This window comes from Sturnira hondurensis, unplaced genomic scaffold, assembly GCF_014824575.4.
Source record: "Sturnira hondurensis isolate 20B ecotype Veracruz unplaced genomic scaffold, ASM1482457v3 Scaffold0023417, whole genome shotgun sequence".
NCBI classification, from domain to species: Eukaryota; Metazoa; Chordata; class Mammalia; order Chiroptera; family Phyllostomidae; genus Sturnira; species Sturnira hondurensis.
In genome coordinates this window covers 190,675-211,595 of record NW_028096048.1, presented here as the reverse complement: position 1 = coordinate 211,595, position 20,921 = coordinate 190,675, and the positions used below count along the sequence as shown (strand labels likewise).

The following is a 20,921-nucleotide window of genomic DNA, read 5'->3' as shown; positions in this document are numbered from 1 at the left end:
TGACTGTGGCCCTGCTGGCCATGGGTCTGGATTCTATTCTCATTACTATCTCTTATGGTTGTTTTAATAATGTGTTTTATGATTATACTATTACAGTTGTCCCATTTCCCCATCTATATTCCCCTTCACCCTGAAGAACCCCTCCCACCCACATTCTCCTCCTTTAGTTCATGTCCATGAGTCATAAATAGAAGTTGTTTGGCTTCCACATTTCCCATAATATTCTTACCCTCCCCCTGTCTATTTTCTACCTACCGTCTATGCTACTTATTCTCTGTACCTTTTCCCCCTGTCTCCCTCTCCCACTCCCTTTTGCTAATGCTCCATGTGATCTCCATTTCTGTGTTTGTGTTCCTATTCTAGTTGTTTGCTTTTGTTTTTGTTTCAGGTGTGGTTGTTAATAATTGTGAGTTTGCTGTCATTTTACTGTTCATATTTTTTATCTTCTTTTTCTTATATAAATCTCTTTAACATTTCATATAATAAGGGCCTTTAACTTGACCTTAGATGAGAAGCACTTTATCTGCCTTTCCATTCAAAATGAAAGCTTTGCTGGATAGAGTAATCTTGGATATAGATTCTTGTCTTTCATGATTTTGAATACTTCTTTCCAGCCCCTTCTTGCCTATAAGGTCTCTTTTGAGAAATCCGCTGATAGTCTGATGGGAATTCTTTTGTGGGTAACTGCCTCCTTTTCTCTTGCCAATTCTAATTTTCTCTCCTTAATTTTAATCTTTGCCAATGTAATTATGATGTGCCTTGGTGTGTTCCTCCTTGAGTCCAGTTTCTTTAGGACTCCCTGAGCTTCCTGGACTTCCTGGGAGTCTATTTCCTTTGCCAGACTGGGGAAGTTTTCCTTTATTATTTGTTCAAGTAAGTTTTCCACTTGTTGCTCTTCCTCTTGTCCTTCTGGTACCCCTAAAATTTGGATGTTGGAATATTTAAAGATGTCCCGGAGGTTCCTAAGCCTCTCCTCATTTTTTTGAATTCTTGTCTCTTCATTCTTTCTTCCTTCTGCTCCACACATTTGGTTTGAGTCCCAGTTTCCTTCCCATCACTATTGATTCTCTGTTTATTTTTCTTTATTTCACTTAATATAGTCTCCATTTTTTCATCTAACTTACAACCAAATTCAACCAATTTTGTGAGCATCCTGATTACCAGTGTTTTGAACTGTGCATCTGATAAGTTAGCTATGTCTCTGTCGCTTAGTTGTATTTTTTCAGAGCTTTGATTTTTCCTTCATTTGGGCCATGTTTGTTTTGTTTTGATGTGCCTGTTACCTGGTGAGGGGTGGGGCCTTAGGTATTCACCTGGGCAGGGCAACCCAGGTTGCTGTGTTGTGACGCTCTATATGGGGAAGTGGTCTGAGAGCAAACAATGGTGCTTGCTCTGCTTTCTACCATTTTCAGTCATTTCCCCTGCTTCCCACAAGCAAATTTGGCCCTTCTGGTGCTGATTCCCGTGTGGGTGGGTTTGTGTATGTTCTAGAACCCTGTGGGTCTCTCCAACATACTCTCCTGTTAGGCTGGGGTTTCTCCTGCTTCTGCCTCAACCCCCACAAATGTTTTCAATCAATGATTTGAGGCTTTATTTCTGCACCCTGGGGCCCTGGGTTGGGCTGTCCATTCTGCTCCTCAGTTGTTTCTCCCAGTTTATCTGCTCATGACTGTAGGTCTGTCTGCTACAGCATTGCAAGGAGTCCTCTCCACTCTGGCTGCCTGACTTGTCCCCTCCTACTGATCTGGTTGAATGTGTTTTCTTTAATGCCTTGATTGTCCAACTTCCATACAGTTCAATTTACTGTTCATACTGGTTATTTTTTGTCTTTAAATTGTTGTTGTCCTTTTTTTGGTTGTATGAGAAGGCACAGTATATCTACCTACACCTCAATCTTGGCCTGAAGTTCTAACTCCTATGGTTTTATCCTTCATGCTGTCTTTCATCTTCCTCCTCATGATGCCCAGCACAAGGCTCTGAGTACCTGCGGCTCCCACCTTGGGGTCATTCTGGTCTTCTACATTCCTGCCTTCTTCTCCTTCCTCACCCACCGTTTTGGCCAACACCGCGTCCCCAAGCACGTGCACATCTTTCTGGCTAATCTCTATGTGCTGGTGCCTCCTGTGCTCAACCCAGTCATCTATGGGGCTCGGACCAAAGAAATTCGAAGTCGACTTCTAAGACTAGTTCGCCTAAAGACTTCAATATGAATTCTGAGCAGAGGTTAGAAATCAGAAGATTACATTTGCATAATAGTAGCCTAGATGCAAGTTACATGGGCAGAGACCTATGATATGAATGTGTTTATGTGGCAGAAAACTCTGGAAGGAGGAAAAAGGGACAAATAAAATGGAGATATCAATAATCACATGGAAGTATATTTTTTCTGAGGCTTCTTAAGCAACTCTGAATAGCCAGAAAAATGATGACATTTTAAATATTGTCTCAGTAGTATCTACAATTTATTAAAGAGTAAGTCAGTTGCTCTTCTGAAAACATTCTGGGTTTCATAGTGGGGATGCTCTACTGTGAATTCAAATAGAAAAAATAACATGTGAAGTAAATTGAATTTGAATTTGAATATTTTGAGTGATGAAGCGCACAAGATATAAAGTCAGAGATTGCTTGGATTTGAATCTTGGTTCCCCTACTTCCAAGTTATGTGACCTTGAGCAACTTGTTAATCATTTTATGCCTCAGTTTGACAAACTGTTAAATAGCGGGTAATGACAGTATCTGATTCTTAATGTTGTGGTGAAGAATAAATAACTTAACATATATAAAAAAAACTTAAGACATTGCCTAACATGTAACACGCTCAATAAAATAAGAGGAGAAAGCTATGTAACCTCTCTAAATATTTTTAGCCAAGTTATAATTTATTTAGGGCTGCTTTACATTATATAACTTCACATGGCTATTGTTATAACTATATAACAACTCAAAATATTTAGACATGTTCATATTATGAATAGTGCTTACTAACACTGCATTTTCTCCACCTCTCTGGTCTTCCATTTTGAGATCCCTTTCTTCTTAGCCACAAAGTAATTTCTTAAGGATTCAAGGCAGATGCCTCAGAATACAAAAGCTTTTTTAAAATAAGTCTTTATTGCATTAATAACCTCAGTTCCAAAATACACAAACAGGCCCACAGATACTCCTCCCAGTGTCTCAAAAATATGGTTGTCAGGACTTCCGCCAAGATGGAGGCATAGGTGGAAACACTGTGCCTTCTCCCACAACCAAGTTTGAATATGACTAAGGTTTGGAGAACAAAGACACAGCCAAGGACAGAAAATTGAATTATATGAAAGTCTGACTACATCTAACCATTCAACGGCGATGGTAAGAGGGGAGGAGCCAGCAGTGAGCAGGGTTGTGCAGGACAGATCCCCCAACGTAGGCACACAGGCAGCCCGGAACCAGTTGGGGTGCGGGGCAGACTGACCGTGGTCACACATTCGCGCACAGTGAGACGGACCACACAGGCCCCAGGGGGCGAGGGCTGACAGCGGTGGCACACTCGCGTGCAATGGGACAAAACCCATGGGCCCAGTGACCGTGGCAGCTGTGGCACCAGTGGGGGCTGCGGTGGCAGGAGGCAGACGGGACGCCTTTGTTCCTCTTTGACCCCGCCCCCACATACAACATCACAACCCAGCGACTTAGTTGCCCTGCTCTGGTGAACACCTTAGGGCTCCGATCCTGCTATGTAACAGGCACAAGCAGCCCAAAAGATGGCACAAGAAGAACTCAAAGTCCCAGAGCCAATAACTCTAAGTGACCGAGAAATTGCCAGCCTCTCAGAAGCACAATTCAAGACACTATTTATCAGGATGCTCACAGAACTGGTAGATTATAGTCACAAATTAGAGGAACAAAGTCACAAATTAGAGGAACATATGAAGGCTAAACTAATTGAAATGAAGGGAAATGCACAGGAAACCAATAGCAATGGAGAGGAAACTGGGACTCAAATCAATGGAATGGACCAGAAGGAAGAACAAAACATCCAACCAGAAAAGAATGAAGAAATGAGAATTCCAAAAAATGAGGAGAGGCTTAGGAACCTCCAGGACATCTTTAAACGTTCCAACATCCGGATTATAGGGGTACCAGAAGGGTGAAGGAAACAGTCACGAGTGGAAAACGTATTTGAACAAATAATAAAGGAGAACTTCCCCAGTCTGGCAAAGGAAATAGACTTCCAGGAAATCAAGGAAGCTCAGAGAGTGCCAAAGAAGTTGGACCCAAGAAGGAACACACCAAGGCACATCATAATTACATTAGCCAAGACCAAAATGAAGGAGATAATCCTAGAAGCAGCAAGAGATAAGGGGACAGTCACCTACAAAGGAGTACCCATCAGACTGTCAGTGGATTTCTCAAAAGAGACCTTACAGGCAAGAAGGGGCTGGAAAGAAGTATTCCAAGTCATGAAATCCAAAGACCTACAGCCAAGATTGCTTTATCCAGCAAAACTTTCATTTAGAATGGAAGGGCAGATAAAGTGCTTCTCAGATAAGGTCAAGTTCAAGGAGTTCATCATCACCAAGCCCTTATTATATATGAAATGTTAAAGTGACTTATATAAGAAAAAGAAGATGAAAAATATGAACAGTGAAAGGACAGCAAACTCACAATTATTAGCAACCACACCTAAAACAAAAGCAAACCAGGAGGACGGCTAGATCAGGAGTAGAACCATAGAAATGAAGAACGCATGGAGGGTTAGCAACAGGGGAGTGGGAGGAGGAGAAGGGGGGAGAAGGCACAGAAAATAGCATAGATGGTAGGTAGAAAATAGATAGGGGGGAGGGCAAGAACAGTGGGGGAAATATAGAATCTAAAGAACTTGAGACACGTGGTTATAAACTAAGTGTGGGAGAATGGTGCAGGAGGGAGTGTGCAGGTGGAGGGGATTGAAGGGGGGGAATAGAACAACTGTAATGGTATAATCAATAAAATATTTTTTTAAAAATATGGTTGTCCTTATCTGCATTTTAAGTGAAGAGCCTGTGGTTCAGAGAGGCTCATTGTCCTAAGATTATGCACTTGTATGGACAATATCTCATATGTTATCCAGTGTTTTACAATGGAAAGAAATGTAATATGTGGATCCAGATATACTTAAGCTAAACTCTTGACTTCCTTATGTGCTATCAGCTGCATAATCTAGTCTGTACTATTTTAATAGCCTCAGCCTTAGAACCTGACATAAATCAAGCTCTCCATAAAAACTGATGGTAGTTGGTAGAATTTGGTTAAAAAACCTTTAAATGTATGAAGATTTTTAAGTGTATAAAGGTATGCTATGTTTTATTATATTTGCATGACCTAAGTAATCTATATTGTTTATTTATTTCTTGATTCATACATTAGCATTCTAAAACTTCGTCAAAGGAGGTGTCCTATCTATAGCTCACATGTATCAATCACATGTAGCTCCATATAGCTGGAGCACATTTTTATTACTGAGAGGTGGGGGATGTGTTTAGGAGTAGTAAGACATAAGAAATCAATACAATAGTGATATTATTAAGGTATATGTTAAGATATTTGGACTTCATCTTTAAGCAATATGTGCCTTTTAAACCTATGAATGTTTTATAATCAGATTCCTTAAGGAGATTTTTCAGGCTGCAGCTTGGAAAGTGAGAAAAAAAGAGTGGTGAACAGTGAGATCAGTTTGAAGATATTGCCAGGGTGAAGTGAGTGTAATAATTCAGCCCCAAAATAAGGTACCAACAGTGGTGGAGTACAGGCAAAGATTGGATAAGCCAAAGTCTAATTAGAATTTTGAAGACTTAGTACCCAATTACAGATAAAAGGGTAAGGTAAAAGAGCTCATTTTCCTCTCAAGGTTTCTTACATTATTAAAAGAGTCCCCTAAAACACTAGTCAATAACAATGTCCAAAAACAAAATTCTTTTCCCCTTGTTTTGGCCAGAAAGTGTGCAATTTAACATGTAAAGAAAATATACAGATATTTTTCTTCATTTTTTAGACGATAGAATTTTTTCCATTAGATACATTTTCTGGAATCAGCTATTATTTGTATATTTTTTCATTATTTCACTCATGAACATGAATCATATTAAGAGATTTTGAAAACATGGGTCCCTTTTTTAATCCAAGGATATGTCAATTATTCATTGTGTACTTTGCTTAATTGTATTTATAACTTTTAGTGTTTACACATATGTTTTCATTATGTGTTTAAGCTATAGAAATGTGCTGATATAAATTTTTCTGTGTCTCTTATCAGTACCATATTTAACCTATTGCATAGGTTTTCAATTCTGCTTAGAATAAAAATAATTATCTATTGCTTAAAATTGGGGGGAAATGAAAGAAAACGGTCTTGTACTATAATAGGTTGGATATGGTGGAAAAATAGTTGTTAACTTTCAATTACTTTCTCAATCACCAGTTATTTATTTATTTATGTGTTTATTTATATTTTTTATAATTTTCTTCAAAGTACCAATTTATTCAAGACTTCCATTACTTATAAAATGTTCTATAAATTTGGTCAAGATGGCAGCATGGGTAAACTATACAGCAACCATGATACAGAACCATCAGACATTGAGTTGAATGGAAGCCTCACAACCACAAAATTAAAAAATCCACATTCATCCAGACTGGTGGAGAGACAGAGACATTGAATGAGCTTGTTCTACACCCACATGTGGTAGATAAAAATTCAGAAGGAATATCACAGGAATGAGGAGCCTCATCTCCTCACCCAGACCCCAAGCCCAGGAATCCAGTGCCAGAAACATAAGGGCCAAAACTTTTGAGTGAAAAAACCAGTGGGGATTGAGTTGCTAGAAAAACTTCTAGGGTCCCAAAGAGCTCCTCTTAAAGAACTAATACATAGATTTACTCGGAATTAAGTCTGGGGCAGCACCTTCAAAGGCAACTGTGGCATAAAGGGAGGAAACAAAGTGTATGAGCTTGGAGACAGCTTTCTCCCAGACAGAAAGGAAGGCAGTGGCTATTATTCCATTTCTGAAACCTCCCCACAAAGATCCAGCAGGCCATCTCTGAGATGCCATCAACCCGGCTAACACTAATTTCCCTGCTCTGGAGACCCCTTAAAACTCCATCTCACCCAACTCATGGACCCACCCAAGTTGTTAACAGTGACTTTTCCATATGAAGGGCTGGCCTAGGTTCTTGCATCACAACTTCATCAATTCTCTGAAACAAGCAACAGCCACCCTCAGTGAACCCTCACCTCAGTAATTCTTGCTAAGTGACCCCAAGCCTAGCACTAGCAATAGCCACCCTAGATTCACAGCTTTGCTATGCCTGGGAACATCTAAGCCCAACACAAGTAGCAGTCATCTCAGAATACTTTATAGCTTATGCAAGGTGGCACCAGGTAGAACACAGATAGGGGAGCTAGAACTGGGCCTGCACCAATGGGAAACGCCAGAGCCTATGCACCCAGTGGATAGATACAGACCACATCAGAGTACCACCAGCTTGCCCCTGCACAACTGATTCTCCACAGAGGATGGAGGTTGGTGGTGAGTGTTCACAGCCAGTCTTTGCAGCAGAATGGACTGGGTGACCTATCCCATTGACCTGCCAACACAGTCCAGGTTCAAGTAGAAGAGGAGGGTCTAATCAAACCATATGATGGATGTGCCTCAAGTACCCAGCTTGAGTGATAGTGGAGGCTGTGCCACTAGACCCTACAGCCTACCTACTATATTAGGCCACACTCCCAAGACAGGAAGCCATACATAGAAGCCTACCTAATACATAGAAACAAACACAGGGAGGCTACCAAAAGAAAGACACAAAAAAAACAAGGTCCAAATGAAAGAACAGATCAAAACTCCAGAAAGAGAACTAAAAAAAAAATGGATATAAGCAATCTATCAGATGCAGAGTTCAAAACCCTGGTTATACGGGTGCTCAAGAAATTAATGAGGACCTAAACAGCATAAAAAGACACAATCAGAAATGAAGGATACACTAATTGAAATAAAGGACAACTTGCAGGGGAAAAGCAGTAGAATTCATGAAGCTGAGAATCAAATCAATGATATGAAACACCAGGAAGCAAAACACAGCCAATCAGAACAAGAAAAAAAATTAAAAAAACTGAGGATGGTGGAAGGAACCTCTGGGACAAGTTCAAGTGTTCCAACATTCACATCACAGGGGTGCCAGAAGGAGAACAGAAAGAGCAAGGAATTGGAAATCTGTTTGATAAAAATAGTGAATGAAAACTCCTTTATTTGGGAAGGAAATAGACATGAAAGTCCAGGGAGCACAGGGAGTCCCAAACAAGATAGATACAATAGGCCAGCTGCAAGACACACCATAATTAAAATGCCAAAAGTTAACTATAAAGAGAGAATCTTAAAAGCAGCAAGAGAAAAGCAATTAGTTACCTACAGGGGAGTTCCTATAAGACTCTCAGCTGATTTTTCCAGAGAAAGTTTGCAGGCTAGAAAGGATTGGCAAGAGATATGCAAAGTCATGAGAAGCAGGGACCTACAGCCAAGACTGCTCTACCCAGCAAAGCTATCATTGAGAATCAAAGGGCAGATAAAGAACTTCCCAAAGAAGAGAAATACTAAAGGACTTCGTTATCACCAAACCATTGTTGTACTAAATGTTAAATGGAGTTCTTTAAGAAAGTGAAGATCAAAACTATGAACAATAAAGTGGTAAAAATACTATCCACTAATATCTAATCTGAAAAACAAAGAAAGCAAACAAGAAGAACAGAGACAGAATCAAGGATAGGGAGAGCATTTTGATGGTTCTCAAATGAGAGGAGCTGTAGGAGAATGAATGAAGAGAAGAGGGGATTAAGAAGTGCAAATACATAGTTACAGAATAGCCATGGGGATGTAAAGTACAGTATAAGGAATGGAGTAGCCAAAGAATGTATATGTATGACCCACTGACACACAAAAAAGAAGTGTGGGGATTGGCTGAGGATGTAGGGGGTGCTGAGTGGGAGGGGGAAAACTGGGACAACTCTAATAGCATAATCAATAAAATATAACTTTAGAAAAGACTTCAAATTACTTACAGAATGTTCTACTGTCATTTAAGAAATGAATCTACTCTGGTGTTATACAAAACGATTAAGTTTTCTTTTCCTTTTGATGTTATTTTCCACAGGTTGGTTCATTCAGTTAGCTTATTTAAAAAATCAGTTATTGGATCACTTTAACCCTTTCCCATTCACATTCATTTTCTTCCTTTTTAAACTTTTTGCAATTATATTGCATATTTCTGTATTGTTTTATAATATTGTAAATTCAATGCTTAATTTTGTAACATCCTCTCTTTTGTTTTTCATAATACTACTACCCAAATTTACCAAATGTTAATTTTACTGAAAGTTAGAATATTTCATACAATTCACATGTAACTACCTTTATCTCATCCTAAAAACTGGGTGCACAGTGTATGTAGTTGAAATAAATACTGACGTGAACATCTAGAGCTACTCTAAAATAGAGATTTTATTTTAATTCATATTCTTTTGACATGTTTAGTTTATATTATGTGATAAGAACACTTAACATGAGAGTTACCCTCTTAACAAAATGTTAAGTGCACAATACTTTATCATTGAGTACAGGTACGATGCCCATTGGTCAGTAACTCTTCATTTTCCCTTACCCCAGACACTGACAATCATCATTTCACTCTTTAATTTTACTAATTTGCTTATGTTTCTAGTTCATATAAATGAAAGCATAGGAGATTTATCTTTCTGTGTCTGGCTTATTTCATTTAGCGTGATATTTTGAAGGTCATCCATGTTGTTGCACCTTACAGAATTTTCTTTTTAAAGGCTTGACTACTATTCCATCGTATGTGTATACCATACTTTATTTCTTTCTTTATTGGTTGATAAACACTTAGGTTTTCCCACATTTTGAATTTTGTAATTAGTGCTGTGTTGACTGTGGAAGTGGTGGTAGGTTTTTGAGATCCTATTTCACTTATTTTCAACATATACCCAAAAGTGTCATTAATGCATCATGTAGTAATGACACTAAAAGCAGAGGTAACAAAAATAAAGTTTAACAAGTGGGACTATATGAACCTAAAAGTTTATGTACAACAAAGAAAACAATCAACATAGAATAAAGGCAACCTATGAAGTGGAAGAAAATATTTGCAAACCATACATCTGATGGGGAGTAACTTGGGAAATATAAAAGAAACTTCTTACAATTCAATAGAAAGAGTACAAATAACCTGATTTTAAAATGGGTTAAGGAGTTGAATAGCCATTTTACCAAAGAAGACACACAAATGACCAAGAATATATGAAAAATATTCAATGTCTCTAATTATCAAGAAATTCATATTGAAATCACAGAAAATAGCAGTTCACACTGGTCAAGATGACTATTTACCCAGAAAAAGATGAAGTCAATACAAATTGGCAGGATGTGGAAGGATCTGGACACTACACACTGCTGGTGGGAATGGGAAACAGTGCCTCTGCCAAACACTAGGGAAAAGAACCCTTCACCCAATGTGCCACTACTTCCACGGTAATAAGTAGTTTTGGTTGTGATGATTCACTTTAAACAATGATAATAAAAACCCATCTTGACAACATTGGGGACTGATTATAAAAGTGTACATTTTGAATTAAAATAAACAGAAGGGTTGAGCAAATGTTTTTTTTGCTGAATTATAACCCAGTTAACCTTGCCAAAGCATGTTGACTAGAATGTTAACAAGTGCCAAGATATCACTAAACATCAGGTGGCAGAAGTCCTAAAAGTAGGTTACTGACCAAAGGACATTTTGAAAGTCTTATAAAAATAGCTTTGGAAAGTTCAGATTTGTCCAATAACAGTAACTATTTTCTGCAAGTTGGCCTTCACCATGATTCCTGCTTAAAACTTGATTCCCAGTAATATTTCAAAAAGCCTTCGGCAAATCTCTTTGGTTTTGATGGAGTAGATAACAGGGTTCAGCATTGGCGGAACAAAGAGATAAATGAGGGACATGAGTGTGTGCACATAATGTGGAACATACCTCCTGTATCGAGCTGCCATGGACACACCAACCATGGGCACATAGAAGATGAGCACAGCACACATGTGTGAGACACATGTGTTGAGTGTCTTTAACCGTTCCTCCCAAGAAGCAATGGCAAGGACAGAGCGTAGTATGAGCACATAGGAGAGAAGAATGAGTGCAGAGTCCACACCAAAGGTAGAGATGACGATGGTTAGACCAAAAATATTATTGATGGTGATGTCACCACAGGGCAGGCGGATCAGATCTGGATGAAGACAGTAGGCATGGGAGAGTACATTGTCCTTGCAGAAAGGCAACCTTTTCAGAAGGACAGGCATTGGGAAAACTGTGCAGAAACTGCGAATGATAACAGACAGGCCCATGCGTGCCACACGGGCATCAGTGAGCACTGTGGCATAGCGTAGCGGATTACAGATGGCCACATAGCGGTCAAAACTCATAACCAGCAGGATTCCAGACTCTGTGACAGAGAAAAAGTGGATAAAGAACATTTGAGCCATGCAAGAATCAAAGCTGATCTCCCTTAAGTGAAAGCAAAACGTGGCCAGCACAGTAGGCAGTGTGGAAAAAGACACACCTAAGTCATTAACTGATAGCAGGGACAGGAAGTAGTACATAGGCTGATGCAAGCTCTGCTTCTCCTTGATAATAAAAAGGATAAAGGCATTGCCCACAATGGAGACAATGTAGAGAGTACCAAGGAGCAGAAATATCCAGTGTTGGGAGGTCTCAAGTCCTGGGAGACCAGTCAGGGTAAAGGAAGGCAGCCCTGAACTGTTGTCACGGTTACCTCCCATGCTGGAACTATTTCTTAGATTCTCTGATCACTATCCTGTAAAGAAAACAAACACACAGTTTTACCTGTGGCCTAGGACTAATATTTTAAGACCCTTAAGTACCATCCAGACTCTCATTTTATGACATTTGTCAATTTTGTTCACCAAGTCGCTCATTCTTGTTTCTCATTGTCACTAACATTTCTGAAATTGTCCAAGTTTTTTCAGTCTGTCTGTCTGGCTAAAGAGATTATGTTGCCTTTCTTTATACCTACACTTACCTTATTATGAACCCCTACCTTTTCTATTCTACTGCAGTCTCTCAGTTGTTCCAGATATTTGTCCAGACAGAAGACGGATGGAGAGGAAGCTATGAATACATAGAGATAATCTTCCAGATGTTCATCAGATGCATTTTTGGCTCCTGTGGTTCCCCTCATTTTTTATTCCTTTATCTATCTTATGGTATTACTTGTCTCCCTGAATAACATGATTTGTTGAAAACATTTGCAAACATTTCATTTTGCAAACATTTCATCTTTGCAAACATTTCATTTTAGAACTGAATAATTATTTAATAATATGTAATAGGGGAAAAGGGAATGGACTCACATGAACAAGTATAAAAGACACATGGACAATAACTAAGGGTGGGGGGTGGAAAGGGGAGGGAGGCGGGGAGCATGGGGTGGGGGGCGGGCAGGGTTGGGATTATAAGACAGAAACCTGTACTTGAACAAGAATTAAATAAAAATTGTATTAAAAAAAAGAAATTGTTTATAATTAATAATTACTTAGCAAGTAGTTAAAATGATTTTCCAGAGCACATCTGTGTTCCACATGTTTTTAAATAACAACATCATTGTATTTAAGTTTGAGGCTCTGAATCCAAACATCATTGGCTCTTTCTTCCCTTTATGTTCTACATTAAATTTGGTAACAACAGACACAAATAGAGTCCCAGAAGTAGCTCTGTCAGCACTTTTCTTTGTTTGCTTTGATTTGTACCATATACTTTATATCTAAGAAATTACATCCTTGTACCATAATAACAGTCTCCTAATAAATCCCATGCCTCTCTCTATCTCATTCTCTATTCTGGAGTAAAACTAATATTTTTAAAGAAAAATCTAAAATAGACATTGTTCTGATTAGAAAATTTGCATGTTTCCCCATTGCCAAGGGGAAATATTAGTTTCTAATACAAACTAATATTAGTCAAATCCAATCTCACAAGCCGAGAATTGAAGGCCCTCTATGGTCAGTACTACATCAATATTTCTGGCCTGGAGTCTTAAAAAAAATTTTTCTTGAACATCAAGGTACCCAGATAGATCTATATTTGTTGTTACCCAAACATGAACCACAGTTCCTCAACTTGCAAAGATTCTAAATGCAGACAGAGGTTTCCCAGAATGTGCATACCCATTCAAACCATCTCCCAGGTCCAGAATCAATGATGCCCTACTTCATGAACACTTGGTTTGTCATTGCCAGCAGAGGTAACTTCTCTCCCACCATTCTCACAACTATAGGTTTGCATCTCCTTCTGTACTTGTTTCTTTCCCAGCCTGCATTATACCTCTGAGAGTCCTATCTTTTCTACTGACTCACCAGGTGCAAGAACTCAACCCTGACTCTTTGTTTAAGTCCCAGCTATGGTTAGTGCAGGTTCTCCAACAGGAGGTATACTAAGTAAATCACAGATCCCTTTCGGCTGTCTTTGTTGTAAATTAGAGATGCTAAGAAACTTAGCTGTAGCTGTTGTGTAGATCCAAAGGTGGACAGGTGTGAAAATGCTTACATACAGAGACTGTGCAACTCTGAGTTCTAAAGCCTGCACCATACCTGCCTTTGCCCCTTCTCTATGCAATTTTTTGTTCACTCCGTATTTGTAGGACCCCTTTGCTTTTCCCACCTGAAAACACTTCCTAACAACTTTTGTTTGCCTCTGTGTGCAGTATGCAGACACCTTCTATTTGAAGTCTTTTAGCACTATGTAAGGTCCTGCCTCGTGGCTTACAAAGCAGCCAGTGTTGTTTTCTGTACCCCTTATACCAGATCATTCTGAGAAAAGTGAGGGGGTACTTATTTACACCGAGGCATCTATATCCAAAGTGTATCCTAACATGGTGTCTCTGCAGGCAAAGTAATGACTTGAAGCAGAAAGAATGGCAGGACTTCAGCAAACAAACAACAGACAGAAAATACAAACCTGGGTAGGTGAGGAAAGTGAAAGCAAGCATTAAAAAAAAGAATCTGACTGATAAGGAACAGCACTTCCTCCTTCATACTGTCATGTTCTAACACTCAGGATTTTTAAAGTAGAGGCAGACTGCCTTAGCCTGAGTCTAGAGCATCTGACCTCCCAATTTACCTACTTGTGACAGCTCCATGCATGGGAGGTGCAGACAAAGGGAGAGCAATAGGTGGGGGGTTGTATGCCCTGCCCACAGCCACCAGTTACCTCTGCCAACTGCCTGGCCTGAGCAATATAAGCCTGCCTCCAGGAAATCCCTTGAGTTTCTAACAGCTCAGGAGTTCATATCAGCTCAGGAGCTCAAGGACTACTGGGAATATGGAGTATCCACAGTGCTCCACACCTCTCTCAGTCAGCGTTTCAACATTCATATACAGGAGTAGACTAGATCAAAACAGGTCCTCCAAGAGTATTCTATGTAGCCCCTCATTTTAGAGAACAGATCATTAGAGCCTACAAAGAAAAAGGGACATCTCAAATGTGTGCAGCTTGTCAATGGCAGAATATTTAAACCTAGGTCTTCTAACTTAGCTTGTGACTTTTTTTACCATGCAACTATGATAAGTATCCACAAGAATCCCATAAAGAGTGCTTAAGCCATATATAAATTAATGTCAACATCTGAATTTATTAGAGCATGTGAAATTAGCACCTCAATCATACACAAAGTGACGCCAGGCATGATAAGAAGCACTGGTACACTGGCTGACCACACACACAGTATAATTATAAGTCAAATTATAGAGCATATTTGCCCTGGTTAAGGAGATGTTGAGAGCACTGCAGTATACTGCACCAGTATGTTCTACTCATTTATGCATTCATTGGTTAATTTTTTGTATGTGCCCTGACCACTTGGAATCAAACACCAAAGTTTTGTGTATTGGGAAGATGCTCTGAACAACTGAGCTACCAGGCCAGGTCTAAATGACAATTTTGAAATCTCAATGTTTTTGAGGGAACATATACTATTTCAAATTTATTTTACAAAGTACCCAGGCAAAAATTTTGAACACCATGGGTTTGATTTAATATGAGAGGAGAAAGGAACAGTAGTCCCCCTTTATCTGAGGTTTTGCTTTCCGTGGTTTCAGTTACCTGTGGTCAATCATGGTCTGAAAACTGTTAAAACAGAAAATTTCATCATGGATAACTTATAAGTTTAAAACTGCACACCATTGTAAGTAGTGTGACAAAGTATTGCACCATACCATTAGGGACCTGAATTACCTCTTTGTCCAGCATATCCCTACTGTATATACTACCTGTCCATTAGTCACTCAGAAGCCATCTCAGTTATCAGATTGACTGATACACTATCACGGTGTTTGTGTTCAAGTAACCCTTTTTTACTCCACAATGACTCCAAAGCTCAAGAGTAGTTTAAGCTTTAATAGAGGTATGTATGTGTAGGAGAAAATATACTATAGATATTTTCTATAGCATATGATACCATATGATCTCACCTTTGACAGGAGCCTAAACAACAAAACAAACAAGCAAGCAAAATATGACCAAAGACACTGAAATACAGAACAGGCTGACAGGGACCAGAGGGGAGAGGGGAGAGATTCACAGGGGAAAAGGGGAAGGATTCACAGGAAAAAGTATAAAAGATACACGGAGAAAAACTAAGGTGGGGGGATGGGAGGGAGGTGGGGGGAATAGTGTTTGGTACTATCCATGGTTTCAGATATCTACAGGGGGTCTTGGAACATATCTTCTATGAATAAATTTCTAGGAGGGGACTACTGTATGCACAAGAGAAAGGAGTATATAGTACTTTGAAGGCTTGATGTATCGAGGAAGAAATTCTTGATACAAATGCTTGATGTATGTCTAATATCAAATACGAGGGGATCTTTTTATATATTTATTTCATTATTGTTCAAGTAGAGTTTTCTGTCTTATATTTCCAGCCCTGCCCCCCCACAGTGGTCCCCACCACCTTCCGACTCCCCCCACCTTAGTTATTCCCTGTGTGTCCTTTATACTTTTTCCTGTGAATCCTTCCTCTTTTCCCCTGTGAATCTCTCCCCTCTCCCCTCTAGTCCCTGTCAGCCTGTTCTGTATTTCAGTGTCTTTGGTCATATTTTGCTTGCTTGTTAGTTTTGTTGTTTAGGCTCCTGTCAAAGGTGAGATCATATGGTATCAAAAACAAGGAGATCTTGCCAGAAGACTGAAGTTGCTAACTCCCAGGGCTAGCTTTGTGGGCATGGAACCTATGCAGTAGCAGAAGGCTCATGCCCAGAACAGTCCTCTGTTTCCTTCAATGTTCTGCTTCCATGCTTTTGGAATTTTTAGTAATTAATTTTGAACTTAAGTTTTGTGAAATGAAGTCTAATAAAACAGTGGAGCATAAAAATGTCCACTGTCATTTCTTCCCACCATCTTTGCATATAGCATTAATAATACACTATGCACACAGAATACCATTACCCTTCATGTACAAAAATCCAGTGAAATGCACAGTATTTAGGGGGAAAGAGAAGAAAACAGAAGAGAAGAGCAAGGAAGAAAAACAAAAATTACCAGGCTATATTCCCACTTTTCTTGAAAATTCTCTAGGGGAAGCTTCCCTCCCTTTCTCATTTCTTTCTCCCCTGCTCATCCCCTCCTTATTCTCTCCCACAAATGAGCACCATGACTCAAACCCCTAGATCAGGCCCCCTGGGTTTTCACACATGAATATCACAAAGAGTCGATAAATAACCTCACTTTCTAAGCCCCTGACCACAGGAGACTGGAACCCAGAGCTAAGCTGAAGATACTCACTCAGCTCACAAAACTAAGGACAAATTACATATTTCAACCCACACTCCACTTAAACTCAGACATGTCAACACTCAGATACCATTATCTTCCAAATCACACCTATACAGCCTACACAAAACCACAGTTCTCACATCCCTAAACAAGACATTGTATTCAGGTACACCACTCCTGGAAGAGCTCTCACTACATTACATGCCTTCCCACATAGCCTCACACTCACATACGACATGGGTCACAGAGCTCCAACCTCAGTTTATAAACACACATCACTCACTTGAAATCAGAGTCCTCAAATATCTGTGCCCAAAGAAAGAACTTAGAGTTCATTTACTGAAGTCTAGGTCTTGGAAGAAGCAGTGAGAAACTGTGGTGACCCAGAGATATGGCTGAGTGAGACAAATTTGGGAGGATGCTAGCACTGTTCCATCCAGAGTGCTGCTTCAGCTCAGTCTTTTCCTCATTCATTTCCCTCGAAAACACCTTGCTTATAACTAATCTTTCTGCTTCTCACAACTACAGATGCTCACAAAGTAACAACTTCCTTATAACAATGATTTGGAATCTTCTCTTGCAGGTAAGAATAAGCTAGGGGAAAAGGAGAAGAGCAGGTGGTAGTGACTTCAACCCTCCTCTGTCTACAACCCAAGCGTCTTTCTTCTAGTGTCTGAGGCCATTAGTGAAAGTCTACAGGCAAATCAGAGGGGCTCCCCACTTTTATCATTCTTTTTGGAATCCAGAGGAGTAACCTGATTGTATCATTAGATACTGATATTATGCTGCCTTTGCTTTAAAAAAGTAGTAATTTAGTGTTTGGCCATGTAAATCGGCAGTGAGTGTGATGAAAACACCAACTGTTAAATCAGAAGAACTGAAACCTAATTTTAGTTCTGACAGCAACAGGTTTTGTGATCTGGAGTGTATCAGTTCACTTCTCTGAACATGGACCTCCTCTTGACAAGACAGAGGTGAGTATGATTATTATATTCTGTGTTACTCTTACATGTAGCAATGAGGCCAAGGGCTTGTAAAAATGGGGAGGACATTGTTTTTGGTGTCCAAATTTTTAATTCCATATACTTCACTATTACTCAACCAGAAAAACTGTGTGAGATAAGGAAGCCAGGTGTTGTCATCCTTAATTTGGAAATGAGAAAATTGAGTCTCAAAAAGGCAATGAGACTTACCAAGGCTGAATAGTGAATGGTAAAAAAGAAAGACTAGAGTTTCAGAATTGTTTGTTTTTAATTTTCTTTTATTTTTAATTATAGTTTACATTCAATATTATTCTGTATTCGTGTCATAAGTACAGCATAGTGGTTATGCAATGATAAATTAAGGAGTCATCTTCCTGTTATTTCAAGTACCCTTCTGGCCCTAAACATAGTTATTATGATATTATTGACTGTATTCCTTGTTTTATGCTTTACTTCTCTGTGATTATACTATACTTACCAATTTGTTTCTTATTATAAATTAAGACTTCTCAACATGGAGAAGGATTGTCTCTGGTTATATAACACTCTAGTGATAGAATCAGGACTGAAATTCAGGATTCCAGCCATCCTACGAAGGATTTGGGGGGAATACAATGTTACTGGGGAGAGGGGGAATGTACATAATAGTAGCTTTCTACATCCAAAAGCAATTCACTCTTTCAGGATGTCTACTGTTGGTGAGCTCTAAGACGCTCCACTCCTTGGATCTGCCTTTGTTAATAATAGACATTTGGTCAATCCATTAATTCAACCATTCCACTGTTTGGCATACACTATATGGAACTAGTTTCACCATAGTTATCAGTGCTGTTTTCCCAGCCAGCATGTCTGATGCATGTCTTACTTTCTCACACACTACCCGCATGGTTGTTCAAAACACTGTAGTTATTTAAGCATGCATTTGAGTGTATTCAGGTGGCCTAGCCTCTTCTTAGAGAATTTAGGTGAGATGTAAAAATAAGCCATCTGATGTTTATCTGGGCAGCTATGTTACAAAAACACAGATTAAGTCAGTAAAACATTATGACATTAAGGCAAGATGTCAAAGGTATGTCACTAAGAGTTACTAGAACTGAGCCTTTTAGTGAATTTTGAGCAAAATTTCTATGTATGGGTAAGTTGTGGGGATTTACAACAGTGTGAAGACATAGTTCCCAGCTCAACAGACTTTTGAAAAGTAATGGATGAATAAAAATTAGTAAAGATGACTAAGGACTTGATTAGAGAAGGAAGGCTTCTGGGAGACAGAGGGACTACCTGATATTTACAAATCACAGAGGTTAACAGAAAACAAAAGAAAAAGTACTCCTTGGGCAAATGGAATAGCATGAACTGGAAAAAGAAGCAACAGATTTTTCTAGATGTATGTGGGCAAAATAAAGTGAATAATGTGCAGGATGTGGTAGGAGATAAATCTGGAAGAATTACACAGGGGAAATTCTTACCTTGGTGCTTAGAACATAGAACATGGCAAATGACAGAAATAGATCATACTTAAACAGTACCTTTTAAGACTTTGGAACATCTAATAAAAAACACTTTTCTCAATCTGAAATACATTATTCACAGAAAAGATCATCGTTTTACGTGAATGAATCAAACACCTAATGTTACAGGACAGGTGTACTAGCACCTACTGGTTAGTCTTTTATTTGCCAGGCAGAATGTCAACTTCCAACATTAGTGATGACAGTCTCCCACCCACTCTCTTCTTGACTGGGATCCCAGGGCTGGAGTGGGCCCACATCTGGATTGCCATCCCCTTTTGTGCCATGTATTTGATAGCACTGGCTGGGAATGCTGCCCTCATCTTGGTTATTGCCATGGACAGCACGCTTCATGCACCCATGTACCTTTTCCTTTGCCTTCTCTCACTCTCTGACCTGGCTCTCAGCTCTACCACCGTGCCCAAAATGCTGGCCATCCTGTGGCTCCAGGCTGGTGAGATTTCCTTTGATGGCTGCCTGGCCCAGATGTTTTGTGTCCACTCTATCTATGCTTTGGAGTCCTCAATCCTTCTTGCCATGGCCTTTGATCGGTATGTGGCCATCTGCAACCCACTGAGATACACAGTCATCCTCAACCATACAGTCATAGGCAAAATTGGCCTTGTTGGGATATTCCGTAGTGTGGCCATTGTCTCCCCCTTCATCTTTTTATTGAGGCGACTGCCCTACTGTCAGCACCATGTCATGGCACACACATACTGTGAGCACATGGGCATTGCTCGACTGGCCTGTGCCAACATCACTGTCAATATCATCTATGGGCTGACTGTGGCCCTGTTGGCCATGGGTCTGGATTCTATTCTCATTACTATCTCCTATGGTTTTATCCTTCGTGCTGTCTTTCGTCTTCCTTCTCGTGATGCCCAGCACAAGGCTCTGAGTACCTGCGGCTCCCACCTTGGGGTCATTCTGGTCTTCTACATTCCTGCCTTCTTCTCCTTCCTCACCCACCGTTTTGGCCAACACCGCATCCCCAAGCACGTGCACATCTTTCTGGCTAATCTCTATGTGCTGGTGCCTCCTGTGCTCAACCCAGTCATCTATGGGGCTCGGACCAAAGAAATTCGAAGTCGACTTCTAAGACTAGTTCGCCTAAAGACTTCAATATGAATTCTGAGCAGAGGTTAGAAATCAGAAGATTACATTTGCATAATAGTAGCCTAGATGCAAGTTACATGGGCAGAGACCTATGATATGAATGTGTTTATGTGGCAGAAAACTCTGGAAGGAGGAAAAAGGGACAAATAAATTGGAGATATCAATAATCACATGGAAGTATATTTTTTCTGAGGCTTCTTAAGCAACTCTGAGTAGCCAGAACAATGATAACATTTTAAATATTGTCTCAGTAGTATCTACAATTTATTAAAGAGTAAGTCAGTTGCTCTTCTGAAAACATTCTGGGTTTCATAGTGGGGATGCTCTACTGTGAATTCAAATAGAAAAAATAACATGTGAAGTAAATTGAATTTGAATTTGAATATTTTGAGTGATGAAGCACACAAGATCTAAAGTCAGATAGTGTCTGGATTTGGATCTTGGTTCCCCTACT

At 39.6% G+C, this 20,921-nt stretch overlaps 2 protein-coding genes across 2 annotated transcripts; one reads left to right on the top strand and one right to left on the bottom strand.

The window, feature by feature from the left end:
* Positions 1-10,907: 10,907 nt before the first annotated feature.
* LOC118981030 (olfactory receptor 51I2-like) lies at positions 10,908-11,852 on the bottom strand. The gene has a single exon (XM_037037758.1). The coding sequence runs from the start codon at positions 11,850-11,852 to the stop codon at positions 10,908-10,910; it is 945 nt and encodes a 314-aa protein (XP_036893653.1).
* Positions 11,853-19,516: 7,664 nt separating this feature from the next.
* On the top strand, positions 19,517-20,479 carry OR52D1 (olfactory receptor family 52 subfamily D member 1). The gene has a single exon (XM_037037754.1). The coding sequence runs from the start codon at positions 19,526-19,528 to the stop codon at positions 20,477-20,479; it is 954 nt and encodes a 317-aa protein (XP_036893649.1). The 5' UTR covers positions 19,517-19,525.
* Positions 20,480-20,921: the final 442 nt, after the last annotated feature.